The sequence below is a fragment of the Diabrotica virgifera genome, chromosome 1 (genome assembly GCF_917563875.1).
Source record: "Diabrotica virgifera virgifera chromosome 1, PGI_DIABVI_V3a".
NCBI classification, from domain to species: Eukaryota; Metazoa; Arthropoda; class Insecta; order Coleoptera; family Chrysomelidae; genus Diabrotica; species Diabrotica virgifera.
In genome coordinates this window covers 278,683,755-278,705,379 of record NC_065443.1, presented here as the reverse complement: position 1 = coordinate 278,705,379, position 21,625 = coordinate 278,683,755, and the positions used below count along the sequence as shown (strand labels likewise).

The 21,625-nt window shown below is 33.8% G+C and overlaps 1 protein-coding gene across 3 annotated transcripts in view; it reads right to left on the bottom strand.

Annotated features, from left to right (window-relative positions):
- Positions 1-5,217: 5,217 nt before the first annotated feature.
- Positions 5,218-21,625, bottom strand: part of LOC114333885 (cytochrome P450 9e2) — a 33,246-nt gene continuing 16,838 nt past the window's right edge. For all 3 annotated transcript variants that reach the window (XM_028283883.2, XM_028283881.2, XM_050642032.1), the window contains exons 4-7: positions 17,324-17,655; positions 10,118-10,325; positions 6,918-7,157; positions 5,218-5,736 (exon numbers count right to left, since the gene is read on the bottom strand). In XM_028283883.2, coding sequence (XP_028139684.1) covers positions 5,306-5,736; positions 6,918-7,157; positions 10,118-10,325; positions 17,324-17,655 — 1,211 coding nt within the window. In that variant the 3' untranslated portion in view covers positions 5,218-5,305. The remainder of the gene's footprint in view (positions 5,737-6,917; positions 7,158-10,117; positions 10,326-17,323; positions 17,656-21,625) is intronic.

The following is a 21,625-nucleotide window of genomic DNA, read 5'->3' as shown; positions in this document are numbered from 1 at the left end:
CTTTTTTGCCTCTGTATTTTTTCGAGAAGGCATTTTTTATCGAGATATTACTTCTTTTTTAATATGATTCAAAATATACCTAAAAATGTAAATCATAAATAAATTTTCATATTATTACCAAGTCTCCATAATCGTACTTAGCCATATATATACAAATATGTGGTGGATTTGACAAATATTCAAAATATCTCGATAAAAACTGACTTTTCGAAAAAGTAATAAGAGGCCAAAAAGTTTTTAAAATATTGTGTTTAACTAATGGTAATTAAATGGTAATATACTAATGGTAATGGTAATTAAATTGTAACGTACACAAAAGTTTGGGGGGGTTTAAAGGAACAAAACCCCCATAAAATTTTTATGGGGTGTCCAAATTTCACTATAATTTTTTCTTAAGATACTACTACCATAAGAATGCCACATGTCTATTTTCAATAAAAGATCTCTAATAGTTTTCGATATATTGGAAAAAATCGATTTTCATTTTGTAACTTCAAAGGCCTGTAACTTTTTTTATGTGCACATTTGTACGAAGGTAAGTTAGGTTCAATCGAACTATTTTTGGTCCCAGAATATGTGATTCAATTTATGACCTGTATTTTTGTTACACCCTGTATACTATGAACATGGAGTGCCCATCTTAGACGTTGATATTTAATATCTTGGTCTACGACTCTAGCCCTTAACCTTAACTTAAGATTAAAATAATGTTAGAATTTCTATCTGTTTATTCGAAGCTGCTTTGAGTATTTCGTTATTTATATTTTCTGGATCAGCGACTTAACCATTCTTTAGCTGCATGACACTTTTTTATACTTTTGTTGCAGTTATTGTTGCCTCTTGTTAAACATTCTCTTCATATTTATATTATTTCTTCTGAAGTGTCTTTCTAATACTCGTTTGTATCTTCTATTAGGAGATTATAATAATATTCTTTTCACTCTTGAATGTCAACACAACGTAATCCTTCAGCGTCTTTATTTTGTGTTCGTAGACCTCTAAAAACTTTCCAGGCTCTATTCGCTCTTATATTATCGGTACACTTATTTATTTATTTATTCTTTAGTTCAATTATTACTAATGTTTTTTACACTTTAAATACATTTATATCCTCAGCAGTTCCAGTAGCTATCCATCTGTTGTGTGCTTTCTCATTTTCTTTCGCCAAAGTATCGGTTTATGGGTCCACAAAGGTCATTTCTTTCTTTTATAATTATTACAGGTTTTTTCCTAGACTTCCTTTTGCAGCATTGTGAATAGAATATTTTCTGTTGATGTACATGTTCTCTGCTGACTCATCTTTTGTGTGAGTAAGTTTAGCGGCTAATAATAGTTAATATAGACATTTAATGGAATTATCCTCTAGGTGGTCTGAGGTTTACTGGATTATCTAATTTTTTCTTGAGTTTTTTCGCTTCAATAAATAGGGTAAAAATATGCTTGTTGTAAAAATATGGTCCTACAAACCACACATAAATCCTTTCTTGATCCATAATCTTAAATCTGGCTTTTCGTTTAACTATTACGTAGCCAATGATTGCCTCCAACCCACATGGAAATTGGACCCATGTATTATAATGGATTTTCTTATGCTTAAAATACCCATTGGTTATCATTACCGAATGCTGATGATAAAACTTCATAAGACGTTCACCACTATTATTGACAGCAAGGAAACTATGCTAGATTCCCACTATGCAAAGTTGCTACCATTTTTGATCTTATACTAGTATTTTTCATCAATTAGTAAAACTTAAACCGTTCTTCTGCAAATCCCAAAATAATTTCATCTATCCCAAATAAACCGACATGTTTATAGTAATAAAAAAATGCTAATTTTGTTTTAGTGCGTTGCCTTATTGGCCCTCTTGGCCGTAGCTAGCGCTGCACCCGCGCCAGGAGGCTGGGGCCACCATGGAGCCGTTGTCGCTGTCCCTGCTATCCATGCTGTTCCTGCTATCCACGCTGCTGTCGTGGCTCCCGTAGGTCATGCTGGACTCGTCGTTGCCGGACCCTCTCACCATGGTGCTGTTATCTCTCACGGATGGGGACATGGCGGTTGGGGTCATGGATGGGGACATGGATGGTAATCTGTGAAACAAAATAAAAAATTGTCGGTCTTGTAAATATTTTAGTACTATTTGAGTTTATATAGAACTAACAATAGGTAAAGAGGAAATTTTATGTTTACAGTTATTTTTTTAATACGCGTGCTGTTTTATTAGTTCTTGTAGTTCACTTAGTACTAGAAATTTTTACGGTTTAATGCTATTTTTGTTAAAAAAGCTACAAAATTCTCATTTTTTTGTTACATCTTTTCAATTATGTGTTCAATAAAGACTTCTGCAAATACAAACTGTTTAAATATTATTTATTCAGTTACAATCCTCCCTTATACAAAAGAAGGCAAATTAAAATCCACTAGGAAGAATTTCCTGTAGCTGGATACCATTAATTACAATTAAATTGAATGAAAAATTTCCTTTATAAAAGGTATAGGTATTTATTTAAAAATTCTTAAAAGGGCTACAATTATTACATAACGTTTTAGCTCTCGAACAGAGCATCATCAGTGCTGTTACCTAAAATAAGTATAACCATATTAGTGCAGACAAAAGTTGAACACTTGAAACGAATACGGCAATAGACTACCCTAGTTAATTGACAATAATATTTTAACCAACTAAGATAGCTATCGTTCACCCCAGCCTAGCTCAGTCACTCAGGTGTGTGTTCGTCTTGTCCTAATCTTAGATATGAACTCTAAAAATTTAGAATGAAAGCAAAGAAAACAGTTTTTTAACCAATCATGTTTATTGTTAAATAAAGGTATAATAAAAATGTGACTTATTAAATGCATTAACAGATATTAAAAGCATTAACAGATATTTGACAGATATATATCCAAATTCTTGCCAAAAACTAATAATTCTGGATTATACTTATGGTTTTTGGTATCTGGTTCGCTGGTAACTTCTTGATGTCGAATGGTACTGCTGTAGACTTCTTGTAGACCTGGGAAGATGTTCGGCCCCAGGCCCCCGCAGCTGGAGATGGTAGTCCTTGCAGTCTATCTAGATGTCATGTTGTCTTCGCCTTATAAGTAGCATCACCGGTGATGTTGACGGCTTGAGGCTCCCGAAGGGAGAAAGGTTGATTTATTCTCAAAAAATCTAGAAGAATAATGAGTAATAGTGATAATCAAGAAGTTAAAACCCCAAATTGTACCTTTGCCAAATAGTATTCAGAAACTAGTAGATGGCAAGGGTAAATTAAATGGAATTAAGATTGATACTACTAGTTAAAATTTTATTTACAGGTGCATATATGAAAATTAGAAAGAAATAGGTATTTAAAACTGACTATGTGGTCGTAGACATGGAAGGTTAGGTATAGGAAAAAATGACTAAGAAATTATTATAAAAAGCTGTATAAAACACTCACCCAAAGTGAGTTAGCACAATTAAGTGCTGATGGAAAATAAATGGGGCCTTATGGGCTGATACCTTTAAATAGATCAATTCTGTGGCTTGGTTCTAAAAGGGCCAATGTCAAATTTTTGTTTTTTGTACAGCTTTCTTTTGAATTTAATATTGACTAAACAAAATGCAAAAAATTGACACTGGCCTTTTTAGTATTAAGCCACTTGGTGTAAAAATAGCCAATTTCAGTTATTTGCATTTTGTTTGGTCAATATTAAATTCAAAAGAAAGCTGTACAAAAAACAAAAATTTGACATTGGCCCTTTTAGAACCAAGCGACAGACTTTTGCCCCTCCATTACTAATTGTCACTCTCATTGACATGACAGCGTAAAGTATGAGTAGATGGGCAACCATGTTCCGTATTGAAAGACAGATATCTAGAGAGTAAGGATATACGGGAAACCCTCAGTATATTCAGTCGATGATTTAGATGTTAGATGAAAAGTGAGATAGGAAATAGAGGATAATAAAAGAGGGCGCCAAACAAGTTTTTAACGAAAAAGCAAGTTAAAACGAATTGAAGATAATTATTAATGAAATATTAAAAAAAAAATAAGTAAAATAATTATTTAAAAATAAAATAGCAAAGATGTGACGTTGTAACGTTACACACTGAAATTTTGACCAAGGTAAAAAACAAAGTTTGGTTATACTTACAGGCTTGACATGCTGAGCCACCAAAAATACATAGGTTAAAACCATTTAAATATGTATATGTAAGTACATAATCCCTAAGGTTATGGCCCTGGGGCATTATATGACTTCCACGAGGCACGAATAGGTCCTGTACTGAATAAGAAGCATAAAGGTAAAGAGTTTAAAACGCAAAGAAACAAGTAATTGAAAACTTTGCTATGAATCCAAGAACATCCATCATGAAACTAGCATAACGCTCTTCATATGCACAAATTTAACCGTTATAAGGTACACCTTGTCACAATACTTTCGTACTTACCTTTCTCCATAGGTTTAAATTTTGAGTGATATCCCCTTTACCGGGATGTCCTACCTAACCGTCTGCCCAGGTCTTATTTGATCTTCCTCTCGTGCTCTTTTCAGGAATCCGCAGCTCAAGAATTCTTAATTTCGGGTGATTAACGTCTCGACGTTGGACATGACCATACTATCTTAACCTATGTTCTCTAATTTTTCCATTAATTGGTGCCACCCCTAGTCTTCCCTTAACATATTCATTCTTAATTTTACCCTTTTATTATTCCACATTCATCTAAGCACATGCATTCGTTGTTCTTCCACACGCTAGAAGGTTGTAACACTTACAATAAAAATGTCCTGTCATACATGGTAACTGGGCTACTACCAAACTGTATAAATATCTTTCCATGGCCATCTCAATTACGATTAAGGTTTTTTTATAGATCTATCTTTTTCTTCTTAAAGAACCTATCCGTTCCGGGTGTTGGCAATCATCATGGCTATCTTGACTTTGTTTACCGCAGCACGGAACAGTTCAGTGGTAGTCGTGTTATACCACTTTCGTAAAGTTTGAAGCCAGAAAATGCGTCTCTTCCCGGTCCTCTTTTACCATTTACCTTCCCTTGGAGAATCAGTTTTAGAAGACCGTAACGTTATTGATTTGTCATTACATTATGTCCTATAGATCTGCAGGTATCTTCAACTATTTAGTATATTTTTCAAATACTTTTCTGTCTGATTCTCCCTCTTTACTTTATGTATTAGAAATATATAATAAAAATTAAAGCAACATTACATAATTCATACTAAATATTTATTACTTATTTAAAAAAAATATTACATGATATTTATCCACCTTATTTTAATCTAGGAACATAGCAAAACTTATAAACGTTTCAGTCCAAACCAAAATCCGCCTTCAGACGTGAGATTAAAGTTCTTTTTCGAAATAACCAGAGGAATTTGCGATTTCTCTACAGGAACAATTTGAAAATCTCTAAGCAAATAAAAGAACACCACCTTGACTTCTAATAAAGCAAACCTGGAACCTATACAGTTTCTTGGGCCTAGCCCAAACGGTAGATACGTGTAAGGGTTGATTTTACTTTTGTTTTGCTCATTAAATCTATCAGGGTCGAATTTATCTGGGTCTGGATAGTATTTGGAGTCTCTATGAATTGGATATACTGGCATCCAGATTGACATTCCTTTTTTAATAGTAACTGGTGCTTCTTCTGGTCGTTCGGGTTTAATGATGTAATCTTTGGTGCATTGTCGTTCGGTCATTATGGCCACAGGCCATTTTCTCAAGGATTCTGAAAGAGACAAATAGTTAGTATTTTAATTAAATGAAACATTTTTTCGAAGTGGAGTCCCCGCCCAAGCGGAGATTTTTGCAGTTACTCGAACGCGTCAGATTATCACATAGGGAGATACCTTGTGCCCTGTAAATGTACCTCTACCATATATTGGCTATTAATACAGGGGAGTTCGTTAAAATGGGTCCGAACAAAAATTCTATCCTTAGAAAAACTCGAAATCGTCAGTTTAAGATAAGTTAAGTAGGTACATGCAAAACAGTGTATAAATATTTCAAAAATATGACGATTTCACCGTGGTGTAAGGAAATGGGCGAGTCACAAAGTTTCACAAAAAAAAGCGAATATTTCGCGAAATGAACGTCAAATCGAAAAACAAAAAATTAGTGTTCAATATTTTTCAAAAATCTATCGAATGATAATAAAAACACGACCCCCTACGGATAGGGGGGGGAGTAAATTTAAAATTTTAAATACGAACCGAATGAATCAGGTCGAAAAACTGCAAAATACACGTAATCAATATTTTTGAAAAATCTAACGAATGGCACCAAACATGATCCCCCACGGAGGTGGGGTGGGGGTACTTTAAAATCCTAAATAGGAGCCCCCATTTTTATTGCAGATTTGGATTCTTTATATAAAAGTAAGCAACTTTTATTCGAGACATTTTTTTCGAATTATGGATAGATGGCGCTTTAATCAGGAAAAACGATTGTTGGAAATGGAAAATTAAATTAAAAAATGAAAAGTCCCCCACTTTATGGAAAAGTTAACTTAACTTTTTTTGGTTTTACGACCTACTCTTTACAACCCAATAGGGGACCATAGACCATAACGCTGCAAATTTACTTTCCTCCCCTACTATTATAATTGATGGAAGAACATAGGATCTCACACGTAGGAGATGTTAAAGATGCTAAAAATGTTAAAACGATGGAAAACAGATATACCTATATTTCTACTAATATTTTAAATAAATACAAATCAACTGCTTATAGTTTTAATACTTATTATAAATTTACGTGAATATTTTGTTCCTACTTATTAAAATTAGGAATTAGGAGGTAAATAAAATTTAGTTCGTTGAAAAAACGTTGATTTATCCATGCAAATAACTCGTTTGGAAGCAAATATGGTTGGAACACGTTAAAAACCTAACAAAAATTCATATTTACCTGATACAAACATATCCATATACTTCATTTTCAGTAAAGCCTCATAACTCAGACTTCCGTGACACTGATCTAAAGTTTCCATAATTTCTTCCCTCAGCCTCTCCTGGTAATCCTGATTGGCAGCTAGTTCATAACCAACAAAACACATTGTTGAGGCTACAGTTTCGAATCCAGCTAAAAAGAAAATTAACGCTTGGGCCGTAATGTCTATGTTGGTAATTTCTTTTGAAACGACTTTTTCTGAAACAAAATATATACAGTTTTATTGAAATCTCAAATTATTTGTAATTTGTAAAAAATTGAATACGAATTAAACAGATGATTTTTAATTGATATAATTCAACTGCCGAAGGTCTTTTATGCAGAGAAAATAGTGAGTCCTATTCCACGTATTTTTGTCGTCTCTCATCCTCTCTATCTTATCTCCCACATACTCAAAATGTACACTATTTGCTCTATTTCATTCCTTCCAACGGAAGGACCCGTAGACCGTAAGCCCCTGTGACAGGAAATAATCTAGTCGTCAGTGCCTTCAAGATAAAAGTAAACGATAGTTTATGTTTCCGTGTTAAAGTGAATTTTTAATTATTTTTGAAATTCCACTTAAATACGCAGTTTATTTTCGTCTAGGTTCAGATGTGTTTACGTAGCCCTACTGAAGACGTCTAGAAACAGAAACAGCTGTCGATGGATGGTGGATATCCTCTGAATCGAGAGAAACATAAACTGTCGTTCTCTTTTGTCTGTTATCAAAGCATATGTAACTCGAAATTTACGCTCACAAAATCGCAGATATTTATCACTGTATAAGTTAAGGGGATCGGTACACAGTTTCGTCTCCAATGCTATTTAAATGGGATTCATTTTTTTCGAATCCTGAGAAAACTAATAAGTAATTTTCAAAAATTTAAACTCGGAATGAAAGATTACGTTGTTACCGAGGGCCGAAAGTCCCTGAAAACTTCTGTAATGTTTATTTTAATAAGTTACAGGGGTGAAAAACTAAGAGAAAATGTAGTGTGTGTTTTATTTCAAATATCTCATTCAAAAGAAACTTTTTATTTATGCTAAGGTACTTTCGGCCCTAATAATTTAGTATTTCATTTTGGTTTAATTTTTTTTAAATTTTTATTATTTTTTTCAGGATTCGAAAAACATGAACACCATGTCCGTGGTGATATTTTCCAAATCGAACATTCGCTATCTTTGTCATACAACGCACTGAGTCGAATAGAATATGGTGACAAGACAGTGATAATTTTAAATATTTGACATGGTATCGGGAATATCTTGAGTTGTTGATTAAATAATATTGATAGTGTATTTGATAAATAATTGATTTAAGACGTGAACTTAATAAAAATTATTTATTGTTTATTATTTATGGAAGATCCAAGCAGAGAATACACCAGGATATATTCAGTGATCCAAATATTTTGTTGTTAAAGATGTTCAAAATTGTAGGCAAGTTTAAATTTTTGCCGAATTTTAATAAAGTAGTATTCAAATGGAGAGAACAGTAAAATACAATTATACTACTTATCAACGAGGGCCCTGGAAATAATTAATAGTTCCTATCGTCTTCGATTATATAAGAGTATAATATACAGTTTTATGTACATTCGCAAATTTTATTTAACATAACCCCTTAAAACCCTCCACAATTTCCTTAGACGCTTTAAAATTACCCCAAAATTGTGGAAAACACACCGATCTGGCAACTCTGTTTCTATCTATCGTTTGAAACACCACCGAACCCGAACAGCTGTTTGCTTGTCGGCACTATTCGGTCATCGACGGTGGCCGACGATGGGTATTTACTTTTATGCCGGATTTATACTCAGTCATTGCCAATGCTGCTGCCGCTGCCAGAAATATTGCCCGAAATACGATGTCCTCACAACTCATTTACCGAACGACTCTCAAGGATCGAATGTGACGACAGCATCGTCTTGTTCCCTTACTCACTTGCCGCTTTGCCGGCGGCAAGTGAGAGAAAGAGTAGTTGAATAGGAATGCTCACTCACGCTCGTGCTGCCAGTCCTTTGACTTCCATCTCGAAAACCGACTTTTGAGCGAGCGCCGTGCAATGGCAGTAGCATGAGTAGCAGCAGCGCGAGTGAGCTATTTACACATTCACGCTGCCCACTTCTCTGCCCAATTCCCTGTCCAACAGGACTGACTGTAAATGCGGTATAATTCCGTAGGGCTACTAGTAGGGCTATTTTAGGGGAATTCCTTATCCCCCCCATAGTCTCACCACTGGTTCTCTCGAAAAATTGTAGTAAATCGTAATTGCAACAATTTCAGTACTTACACTTTTTGTCGAAAGTTGTAAATGCCGGAGATATTGAACAAAAACAATTGCTATAAAATCAATCAGGTCTAACGCTCGCGCATTTACCGCATACATACTACCTTAAAAATTGATTTTATCAAAAAAATGAAAGAGATCAAAATTGTACAAAATTTAATTCTTTTCATTTTTATATAGGTTCAAATTTGTTGTAAAGCTAATATTAAACGAGATAATTCAATAAATTAATAATTATGCTCTAACTGTCACTATTTTTCCCAATAACTCGGAAAATAACGACCGCACGAAAAAAATTATAATAATCGAAATTATAGAAAATCGCATTTAAACAATTTCAGTTCCTACACTTTTTGTCGAAAAGTTGAAAATGGCGGAGGTATTGATCAAAAACGGTTCTCGTTTCAAATCAAGATGGCGGCTAACGCAACGGTCAAATTTAGTCGAGATTTTAAATTTATACTACTGTTGACCCCCCTAAAGATTAGAAAAATAAAATCTGGGGCAGCTCGTAATGCAAGGCCAAATGCTATCCCGACTGGGCCATTACAATATTGGTCTTTTTGTCCGGCACTGTGGCCTGCGAAGCTACATTTGGCAATTTTTTTGTGATATCCTCGACTTTTGTTTTTGATCTTACCCAATCGTTTCTCTTTTTATCTGATAGTCGTATACCTAGTATTGCTTTTTTCATGTTTCTAGGGCCCATGTTTGACATCCATACATCATGACAGGAAAGATGCACTGGTTGAACACTCTGATCCTCAAGTATTAAGGTATTTTGCGGTTCTTCAGTATCCAACTAAGTTTACCAAATCCTGCGCATGAAATTATATAAACCATACACCATAAACCCTATGCATCAAAACAACTATTATTAGATTACCTGCTAAATTTTCGACTTCTTTTGCCGTAGCAAATCCTTCATCCACAGTAAGTTCTTCTTTAATCTGGACTCCCTTTCTAGCTTCCATTAGTAAGTGTATCATATCGGGACGAACAATTCCTTTATCTTCTCTTACTTGTACCGTCTTATCAATTAATTTGGTAAAGAAATTTCTGGTTTTATTATCGAAGAATGTTATTTTCAAAAGCTGTAAACATAAATAAAGGAAATTATTGCATTAAATTTTAGTGTCCTTTAAACACATTTAATCAGATATTTGATTTTACCAATTCAGTTGGTAAAGTTATTTCAGTTATTTTTAATTTAAAATAAAATATTAAAACACTAAACGTGGGGGCTGGGTTAATGACCATCATTCAAAAGGTGGAGGACTCTACGGTGTCGGCCGGTATGCGCTCGACCGTTTTGCGCCCTTACCTGAAATCGGCCGGTTTGCGCTCTAACACTTTCTTAATGGAGATGTATAGCTAATTATTTTCTTATATCGACCGTTTTGCGCTCTCTTGTAATCGACGTTTAATTTTATTCTACCATAACGATCAGGTAACGGTTAGGCTAGTAAAATTAGTTTTAAAAAATCATAATACTATAAAAAAAATGGATATAGTCTAGATTCTAGATGATGTGCACAGCAATTGGAAGGTGGAAACACAAAAAAATCTTATGTATGTCTTTGTACTCACTTTATAATGCTAAAAAAATCACGGCTTTTAGATTTCAATGCCTATTTTTTTTATAATTCTCATTATAGAAACACATATAGAAACATGGATAATTTTGTTTTAATTACTTGCTTGTAGCCTGTAGATATAATAAAAATTGCGATAAGTTTTTATTTTAACATTTAAATTTAATTTAATATCTCACTGAAGTATGTGGTTCTTGATAATATTACGAAAATTAATGTCTAAAGACGGAAATACCCGAAAGTTAAGTTAGGACCGAAGGGTTGGGTCTTCCTCCTTCCCCACAGATTTTGAGTCAGGTAGGTTCACCAGACTATTATTGTAGAATGAAATTAAAATTATATTGCAAGAGAGCGCAAATCGGCCGATTAAGGAAACTATAGTAGTTAGATATAGTGTTGCCCAAATGCAAGACCAAGACGAGACTTGGACAGTCTTGGTCTTGTTCTTGCACCAGTACACCTGGTCTTGGTCTTGGTCTTGGTATTGCCCTCCCAGTCTTGGTCTTGGTCTTGGTCTTGCAGCAAGAGTCTTGCAAGTCTCGCAGTTACCCACTAACATATTGCTATTTCTTAATAAACAACTCACATTAGGTGGGTTTGAACCCACGATCTAAACTATCCCTGCCTATACTCTAACTAACTGGGCTATCTACCATGTCCCACGGGAGTTAGTCTGTTTCTTAATAAACGTTTGCATTTAATAACCTGACATGTGCTAAAACATGGTGAAAACACAAAAAAAACAAATAAATGACATAAAATTGACTGTATTTTAAAGAACATTATCTATCTAGAAAGGGATTGATGGACTCTCACATTAGGTATATGAAATGAAATGGAATAAAAGAGTTCTACAATTTGCCATTTATTCAAATAAAAATTTTTAAAAAATACAAATTAAATTACAGCACAGTACGCAATAGCTTTGACACTATTATTAGTTGATAATTTTTGTTTGCTATTAGTTGAAAATTTTAAGATTGACTTTTTTAATAAGAGTTAATGCAAAGTAATACACGCAGTTTAATTAAATAACATTTATATGTACAGAGTGAGTTTTATGTAGGAAACGCCTCAAATATCTCGGAAACGACTTGAACGATTTTTATAGAATATGGTGGGTAAAGGTCTTCTAATGCGGCCGATATTATAGTGGTAATTACACATTGTTGTCAGATCTTTCGTTTTTTTGAAAATATAATGAACTTTCGTATTTGGAATAGAACACCCTGTATATTTTTAAACTTTCAACCATAATAACTACTAATTAATTTTCATGTAATATTTTCTATACCGAAATGCCGTAATTTCTGAGTTATTTCTATATTTATTTAAAAAATAATTTAAACAAATTATAAAAATCAATTGTTTCAGCCCTGGCAGACTTATTTTAGGTTCTTTGAATCATATGGAACAAAAAAGGTCTTTTGTAGTTTTTGTCTAAAGTTATTCGTTTCCGAGTTATAAACAATTTAAAATTGAAAAATCGAAAAATTACGATATTCAAGGCTCAAAAACACAAGTAAAAAATATTATTTTCGAAATCTAGAAGTGTCTAAACTGAAGTTTAAACTTTATTTATCAGTTGTCGATAAGTAATTTGTTTATTTCATTTAAAAAAAAACTTTAATGCAGCCCGATCGCCCATCCTCTCATAAGTTCTTCATTAACAATAAAAAACAATGGCAAAATCACACTTCGGCCAATATCTCTTTTTATATAATAATATCTCTTTTGTTGAAATTTGAAGGTTTTGTATTTAACATTTTACCGTGCGTGAATGGACTATACAGGGTAGCCAGGCATTATCTTATCTAGTGCCTTTTCAGCAAAAACCTTTGTTTGGCCGATTGATCTAATATCTAATTGCACACCTTGCAAACAGTTTATAAGTAGAACGTTTAGTCTTCACGATATGGATAAGGAAAAACAATTGAGTGGTTGTGCGTAACACTCGATATGCTATTCGTATTATATTTCTATCACTTTAGGCGACATACTTCTTTAAAAGTTTCAATGCCTTATTATTATACTGTTGTGTCGGCGTCACACAACACAAGACGATTATTTTATGAAAGGTTGCTATTCTCAAAATCTAGACAATTGCTCAATTGTAATTAATTTCGGAGGGAAGGCGTCGTCTGATATTAGGAAAGAATGAAATATTTTATTTCTAGGTACATTGTATAATAATTTATTATGACCTCTGAGTACGTATCCAATAAATAAGTATTTATACTTTTAATTCGGTATGTATGTTCATCGTATTGTTCATAATGCGGATAAATCCAATTTTCCAAATTTTTGTTACATTTTTTTTGTATCTCATAGTCTCTAAGCATATATCCGAACTAATATACAGGGTGTAACAAAAATACAGGTCATAAATTAAATCACCTATTCTAGGACCAAAAATAGTTCGAATGAACCTAACTTACCTTGGTACAAATATGCACATAAAAAAAGTTACAGCCCTTTGAAGTTACAAAATGAAAATCGATTTTTTCCAATACATATATCGAAAACTATTAGAGATTTTTTATTGAAAATGGACATGTGGCATTTTTATGGCAGAAATACCTTAAAGAAAAATTATAGTGAAATTTGTGCACCCCATAAAAATGTTATGGGGGTTTTGTTCCCTTTTGTGCCAAACTTTTGTGTACGTTCCAATTAAATTATTATTATGGTACTATTAGTTAAATTCAATATTTTTAAAACTTTTTTGGTTCTTAGTATTTTTTGGACAAGGCAGTTTTTATCGAGTTGGGGCTTCTTTTCTAATATGTTTACGTAGAGATTTTTGTTCCTTTAAACCTCCCAAATGGTTGTGTACGTTCCAATTAAACTATTACTGCGATACCATTAGTTAAACACAGTGTTTTTAAAACTTTTTGCTTCTTTGTTTTTTTTTCGATAAGGCACATTTTATCGAGATGTGACTTCTTTTTTAATATGGTTCAAAATTTACCTAAAAATGTAAATCATAAATAAATTTTCCTATTATTATCAAGTCTCCATAATCGTACTTAGCCATATACAAAAATATGTGGTGGATTTCACAAATAATATGCAAAATATCTCGACAAATACTAACTTCTCGAAAAAGTACCAAGAGGCAAAGAAGTTTTTAAAGCATTGTGTTTAAGTAATGGTACTAAAATAATAATCTCCATATATCTCCATAATCGTACTTAGCCATATACAAAAATATGTGGTGGATTTGACAAATAATATGCAAAATATCTCGACAAATACTAACTTCTCGAAAAAGTACCAAGAGGCAAAGAAGTTTTTAAAGCATTGTGTTTAACTAATGGTACTACAATAATAATTAAATTGAAACGTACACAAAAGTTTGGGGGGGGGGGGGTTTAAAGGAACCAAACCCCCATAAAATTTTTATGGGGTGTCTAAATTTCACTATAATTTTTTTTTAAGATACTACTGCCATAAGAATGCCACATGTTCATTTTCAATAAAAAATCTCCAATAGTTTTCGATATATTGGAAAAAATCGATTTTCATTTTGTAAATTCAAAGGGCTGTAACTTTTTTTATGTGCACATTTGTACTAAGGTAAGTTAGGTTCAATCAAACTATTTTTGGTGCCAGAATATGTGATTGAATTTATGACCTGTATTTTTGTTACACCCTGCATTATTCCATAAAACGACACTCAAACTGCAAGACGCAAGAGTCTCGCAGGCTTAGTCTTGTTCTTGCTCAAGTCTTGCACGGTCAGTCTTGGTCTTGGTCTTGCTAAAATAAGGCGGTCTTGGTCTTGGTCTTGGTCTTGCTAAAACGCAAGAACAAGACCAAGACTGCAAGACCAAGACCGATTTTGGGCAACACTAGTTAGATATTTCTATTATGAAAATTGCAAAGCGTAAACCGGTCGATTTCAGGTAAGGGCGCAAAACGGTCGAGCGCAAACCGGCCGTATTCGGGCTCTACACGGTGTGGTGTAATCCATCGTCATATGGCATCATAACCCTGGATGGGCCTGCCTGTCTAACTGTGTCCTTACATTCAGATATTTCTTGTGCCCTTCTCTTCTATTGTCTTATATTCATTGTTTTCAGGTCGTCTTCCAAGTCATGCAACCATTTCGTTCCGGGCGTTTTTTTTCGTCTTCCTCAACGATGAGTAATCGGCTGACAGAATTTTGTCAGAGTGTCTGTTGCGTTTTAAAAGTTCAATCATCTATATATTATTTTTATTATTAAGATTATTCCACTCTCACATTTCACTCTCGTTTCCCACATTTCTCCTATTTCCTTAAATTAATAAATAAGCGAATATATAGCAGACTTTGAATTTGGTTGTCACGGATAGGTTACGGTACGTCATCTTGACAGTCGTCAATTCTAAAATTGTGGTGCTGGTGTGGAACATACGCTTTCAGGCAACTGGGCTTTTCTAGACACCATCATTGGGGAAATCGGCCTGAACTTATGATAATTGAACTTGGGCATATCGTAGTGTTGCTGTAGGTACATTTTGTGTAGTTGTCAAGTTCACACCGTATGATACGGGACCTATTTCCAAAGCACAATTTTAAATACTCGTATAATATGCTGTAACGATTCCTGAAGCCATTCTCAAAAAAAAAAGAACATCAGGTATCTCTAATTTGATTTCTTAAGCACTGCAATAAGTGCATTGTTAACTTCCGAGCTTTTTATTTATTAGTGTCTCTGAGAGTTGTTATTTTCTATTGCAGTTATCAGAAACCGGACACAGTCCCCAAACCGGACACTCAAAATGGTGTAACTTTTTACTGAACAACATGTGGACCATACAGAACAATTTGGTGTTGGAGGAAAACTTTTAATTTGGATGTTTGGGTTAGGCATTTTTTGGACCAATTATACTATACTACCTCCGTAACTTTGGAACCGTTCATTTTAGAAGGATTATGCATAGGGCCTTTTTTATTTCAAATTTAATGTTGAACATTTTTGCATAGAAAGTTGTTCATGCTTAACCGCATAGTTTTAGAAATATTGACGAAAAACGCAAAAAACTACGAATTTACCGATTTTTTTCCCTCTCCCCCCAAACCCGACGTTCAAATTGATGTGACTTCTTTCTGAACATTATGTCGACTATATAGAACAATTTGGTGTCGGAGGATAACTTTCACTTTGGATGTCTGGGTTTGGGTCTAGTTATACCATACTAATTTAGTTTTATAAAATATGATAGTGTAATATCAAAAGAAGACATTCTAATATTATTCTTCTCTTTTTAGGGTTTACGTCCAATTTCTTCTTTCAGTTTTTAGTTTTGGTGTGTTTGCAATTGTTTGATTACGTCGTTAATACGTTACTGGTTTCTCTTCTCATTGGATACATCGCTGTATACCTCACTAAAGATTTAAGAAAAGGATTTTTATTAATTTATTTTTTTATACATTTTTATGTTCATTAGCCTTTATTAATATTAGTTTATTTGTGAGTAGTACCTAGTGTGTTTTCGGTTTGTTAAACTGGTTTATGTTTTACAGCGGTTGCGCCTGAGCTCACGTGACGCTTATAATTTTCGGTTAATTTTGAGGGCTAGAAGAATAATATTTGCTTCGTCGCAACTATAGTTTATTTTTTAACCAAGAGGAGTAAACTAAAAAGACAGATTCACACCCAAGAAAGTCACTAGAAATATCACCAAATACATCTTATTTTTTGATTGATCATGTCGGCCCTCAACGGTAATCCATAAATAATATATTATATTATATTAATACATCGCTAAAGAGTTCTAAAAACAACTGCTTTTTGTATAAAAGCAGACTAAAAATCTAAAAATTAAAGGAACACCACAGAAAACACAAGAAATCACTGATATAACTTAATTAACCTATAAAATGTCAATTGTGTCAAAATTTGATAAATGTCATTAGTGTCAAAATTTTATAACAAAATTTGAATCACTCCTCTTGGTTTAAAAACAAACGATAATTACTTGGTAAGTAGTGGTTGGTTAATATTTTTATATTTGTTCAGTTTATTCTATTATTAATTATTGCATATTTATTTAGACTTAATTAATTTTTTTTTATTTATTATTAATAGATAATTTTTACGTGAGGTATCGTCTAATTTCATTTGTTCCATACAACATATGATTGGTACTGCAACAATTTGGTAGGTTTGGAGTTGCAGTCTACTTTAGGCGTGGGCCGTGGGGCAAATCTGCCTGGCGCCCAGTTAACATCCATTAAGGTTAAAAGAAGTCTCAACGAACCCCCCATCTTCACTTGAGCATAACGGGCTACGCCTTTGTTGTCATCTGACAGCCGGTGTAGCAACGTAGCGTCAGCGCACGAGCGGCGAGGCGTTGCATCTGTTAAGGGAGTTGAAGAGTACAGGTTCATTTATATCGCCGAATGATTTCTGTTTTAAAAACCGTCCATATAGACGTGGTGTCCGGCGAAGAGGGTTGTCTTAAGAGAGAGTTTACCTTACTTACATTAGAAGTAAAACTGAACTTACATTTGCCAATCTAGGAAAAGCTGCAGCAATCATAAACTTCAGCATCTTTAAAGTCCCAGTGAAGTTGGTGACATCCCTTCCCATCAAATAAAATTCGTTATCGCGATCCTCCAGAGAATCAACCTTTATACCAAATGCAGTTGTAGCTATTACATCGTTTGTAAACCGCGTGAAAGTTTCTTTTAATTCCAGTTCAACAACATCTTCCTTTTTCTTCTGAAAGTGCTTTGAAAAATTTTGGGCACATTCTGTCATCAGCGTAAACATAACTTTCATCTTACTACTCGTAAAGGAAGGACTGAGGACGGATCTCATGTCGCGCCATTGTTGTCCTGAAATAAAAAATATTGTTGAAGAAAACAACGTTAAACTTTATATCGAAGCTTCATTATCATCATTAAAAAGTCCTGATCAGTACATAGTTAAACATAGGCCTCCTCTAAATATTCATATATATTTCTGTTCTCTCATTCTCTGCTATCCATTTTTTTTTGTTTGTTTACTGTGCAATCAGCTAAAAAACAGACCATAAACACATTTGTTGAAATTTACAATGGCGCGAAGAGAAATATTTCAATAAATATTTACTCTACATGAGTATTACAATTACTAATTGATGGATGCGACCGTTACTTGATGGAAGTTCATTTTATCTCACAATAAAACACTGAAAAACGTTTGTTTTCTATACTTCCACAAAATTTATTACAACTATGTTATTACTACAGCGGTTTCGGCAAAGTGCCTTTCTCAAGTGATATATTTTACAATGTGTTTGCCTTTTTAAGTCTTTAACTGAAGACGTTGAGGAGTGGGGAGCTGTTTGTCTCGAGTTGGTCATTCAGAATTATATATGTATTTTTCAATTTATTAATTTCCATTGATTCTAAAAGTGATAGCTTAAGGCCTTTATTTTGAATATGTAGAATTTTGAAACTCTTCATTGAAAGAATGATTATGATCTAGAAGGTGAAGTGCGTATGTAGAAGTGTCTGTTTTTCTATTGTTGAAAGCCCATTTGTGTTCTGCTATCCGTTTGTCAAAAGTTCTGCCAGTTTGACCGATGTAAGTTTTCGGACAATCACCACAAGTTAGTTTGTACACACCACTCTGTAGTTGCTTTCTCTTTCGGCTTTTATTGTTTTTAATATGTTTGCTTAAGTTGTTGTTAGTTCTGAAAGCTGGTGTTATTCCTTTCTTTTTTATGTATCTGGCTATTTTTGTTGTTATTTTGCCAGTATATGTGAGAGAGCAGAAGGTACTGGGTTCTTTCTGTGGTGGTGGATACACTAATTTCAAGGCTTTCTTATGGAGTTTTTGGTTTAAAATGTTGTTAACTGTTTGTTCGTTATAGCCATTGTTTACTGCTGTTTGTCTAATGATATTTAGTTCTGTCTCGAAGTTATTTTTTGTCATAGGAATTTCTGTCAGTCTATGTAACATGCTATGGTAGGCTGCTAATTTGTGTTGTGTAGGATGGGATGATGAATTGTGTATAGTTGTGTCAGTATGGGTAGGTTTATGATATACGGAGAACTCATGTTTGTAGTGTAGTCTGGTAATCGTTACATCTAGAAAGTTTATGGAATTATTCTGTTCTGTTTCTATTGTGAACTCAATATTACTATGAAGTGAATTAATGTATGATAGAAATTGGCATAAATTCTTCTTCTTCTTGAAATTTGCATAAATCAAGACTATTTTGAATTCAATAATCAAATTTACACAAACAACAGTGCAGGACTTATTATGGGTAATCCTCTAAGCCAATTACTATCAGATATATTTATGAACCAACTTGAAACAACAATTTCTAAACACCCCGTATTTAAACAGTTCTTATATTGGTGGAGATACGTGGATCACATACTAGTCTGCTTTACAGGAACTAACAGACAACTTGACCAATTTCTATCATACATTAATTCACTTCATAGTAATATTGAGTTCACAATAGAAACAGAACAGAATAATTCCATAAACTTTCTAGATATAACGATTACCAGACTACACAACAAACATGAGTTCTCCGTATATCATAAACCTACCCATACTGACACAACTATACACAATTCATCATCCCATCCTACACAACACAAATTAGCCGCCTACCATAGCATGATACATAGACTGACAGAAATTCCTATAACAAAAAATAACTTCGAGACAGAACTAAATATCATTAGACAAATAGCAGTAAACAATGGCTATAACGAACAAACAGTTAACAACATTTTAAACCAAAAACTCCATAAGAAAGCCTTGCAATTAGTGTATCCACCACCACAGAAAGAACCCAGTACCTTCTGCTCTCTCACATATACTGGCAAAATAACAACAAAAATAGCCAGATTCATAAAAAAGAAAGGAATAACACCAGCTTTCAGAACTAACAACAACTTAACCAAACATATTAAAAACAATAAAAGCCGAAAGAGAAAGCAACTACAGAGTGGTGTGTACAAACTAACTTGTGGTGACTGTCCGAAAACTTGCATCGGTCAAACTGGCAGAACTTTTGACAAACGGATAGCAGAACACAAAAGGGCTTTCAACAATAGAAAAACAGACACTTCTACATACTCACTTCACCTTCTAGATCATAATCATTCTTTCAATGAAGAGTTTTAAATTCTACATATTCAAAATAAAGGCCTTAAGCTATCACTTTTAGAATCAATGGAAATTAATAAATTGAAAAATACAGATATAATTCTGAATGACCAACTCGAGACAAACAGCTCCCCACTCCTCAACCTCTTCAGTTAAAGACGTAAAAAGGCAAACACATTGTAAAATATATCACTTGAGAAAGGCACTTTGCCGAAACAGCTGTAGTAATAACATAGTTGTAATAAATTTTGTGGAAGTATAGAAAACAAACGTTTTTCAGTGTTTTATTGTGAGATATTAAAATTACGTGTACAATTAGTGTTTCTTAACTTAAGAATGGTAAATCTAATGGGATTTTTTGCTTAAGGCGTCTAATTTGTTGACTATTATCCAATAAATTTAGCGCTAACACATTTGGGTGGTTTTCTAGTCGCTGTAAATATTTATCACTGTGTGAAACTATCACTTCACTCACAGTTGCCACTTCAAGGTCTTGTAGGATGTCTTTGTTGCTTACAAACCACGACGCATCAGTTATTGCTCGTAGCACCTTGTTTTGAAACCGGTCCATGATATGTCTATTAAGCTAGAAAGACCATTTCATAAGGGAGCCATGAGACACACCCCATATTTTTTTGCTATTTTATTGCTAATTTATTACGCAAATTAAAAATTTATTGCTTCATCCCCTTCAGAGAAACAGGTGGCCATTCCAGCTTAATATTAAGCTAGAAAGGCCAACATTCATATATCCGAAACGAAAGTAGATAGAGAGTTGCTTCCGGCGGCCTATTTTATTGCTAATTAATTGCTAATTTATTACGCAAAACAAATTTATTGCTTCATCCCCTTCAGAGGTGGCCATTCCAGCTTAATATTAAGCTAGAAAGGCCAACATTCATATATCCGGAACGAAAGTAGATAGAGGGTTGCTTCGGGTGGCCTATTTCATTGCTAATTAATTGCTAATTTATTACGCAAAACACAAATTTATTGCTTCATCCCCTTCAGAGAAACTGGTGGCCATTCCAGCTTAATATTAAGCTAGAAAGGCCAACATTCATATATCCGGAACGAAAGTAGATAGAGAGTTGCTTCCGGCAGCCTATTTTATTGCTAATTAATTGCTAATTTATTACGCAAAACAAATTTATTGCTTCATCCCCTTCAGAGGTGGCCATTCTAGCTTAATATTAAGCTAGAAAGGCCAACATTCATATATCCGGAACGAAAGTAGATAGAGGGTTGCTTCGGGTGGCCTATTTCATTGCTAATTAATTACTAATTTATTACGCAAAACAAAAATTTATTGCTTCATCCCCTTCAGAGAAACAGGTGGCCATTCCAGCTTAATATTAAGCTAGAAAGGTCAACATTCATATATCCGGAACGAAAGTAGATAGAGAGTTGCTTCCGGTGGCCTATTTTATTGCTAATTAATTGCTAATTTATTACGCAAAACAAAAATTTATTGCTTCATCCCCTTCAGAGGAACAGGTGGCCATTTCAGCTTAATATTAAGCTAGAATAGCCAACATTCATATTTCCGGAACGAAAGTAGATATAAGGTAGCTTCCGGCGGCATATTTTATTGCTAATTAATTACTGAAAGATTGAGTTTACAAGAATTTACAAACTCACCCCCTTCAACCCCTACCGTTATCATCATTCCCCGGAATCCACAAAAAG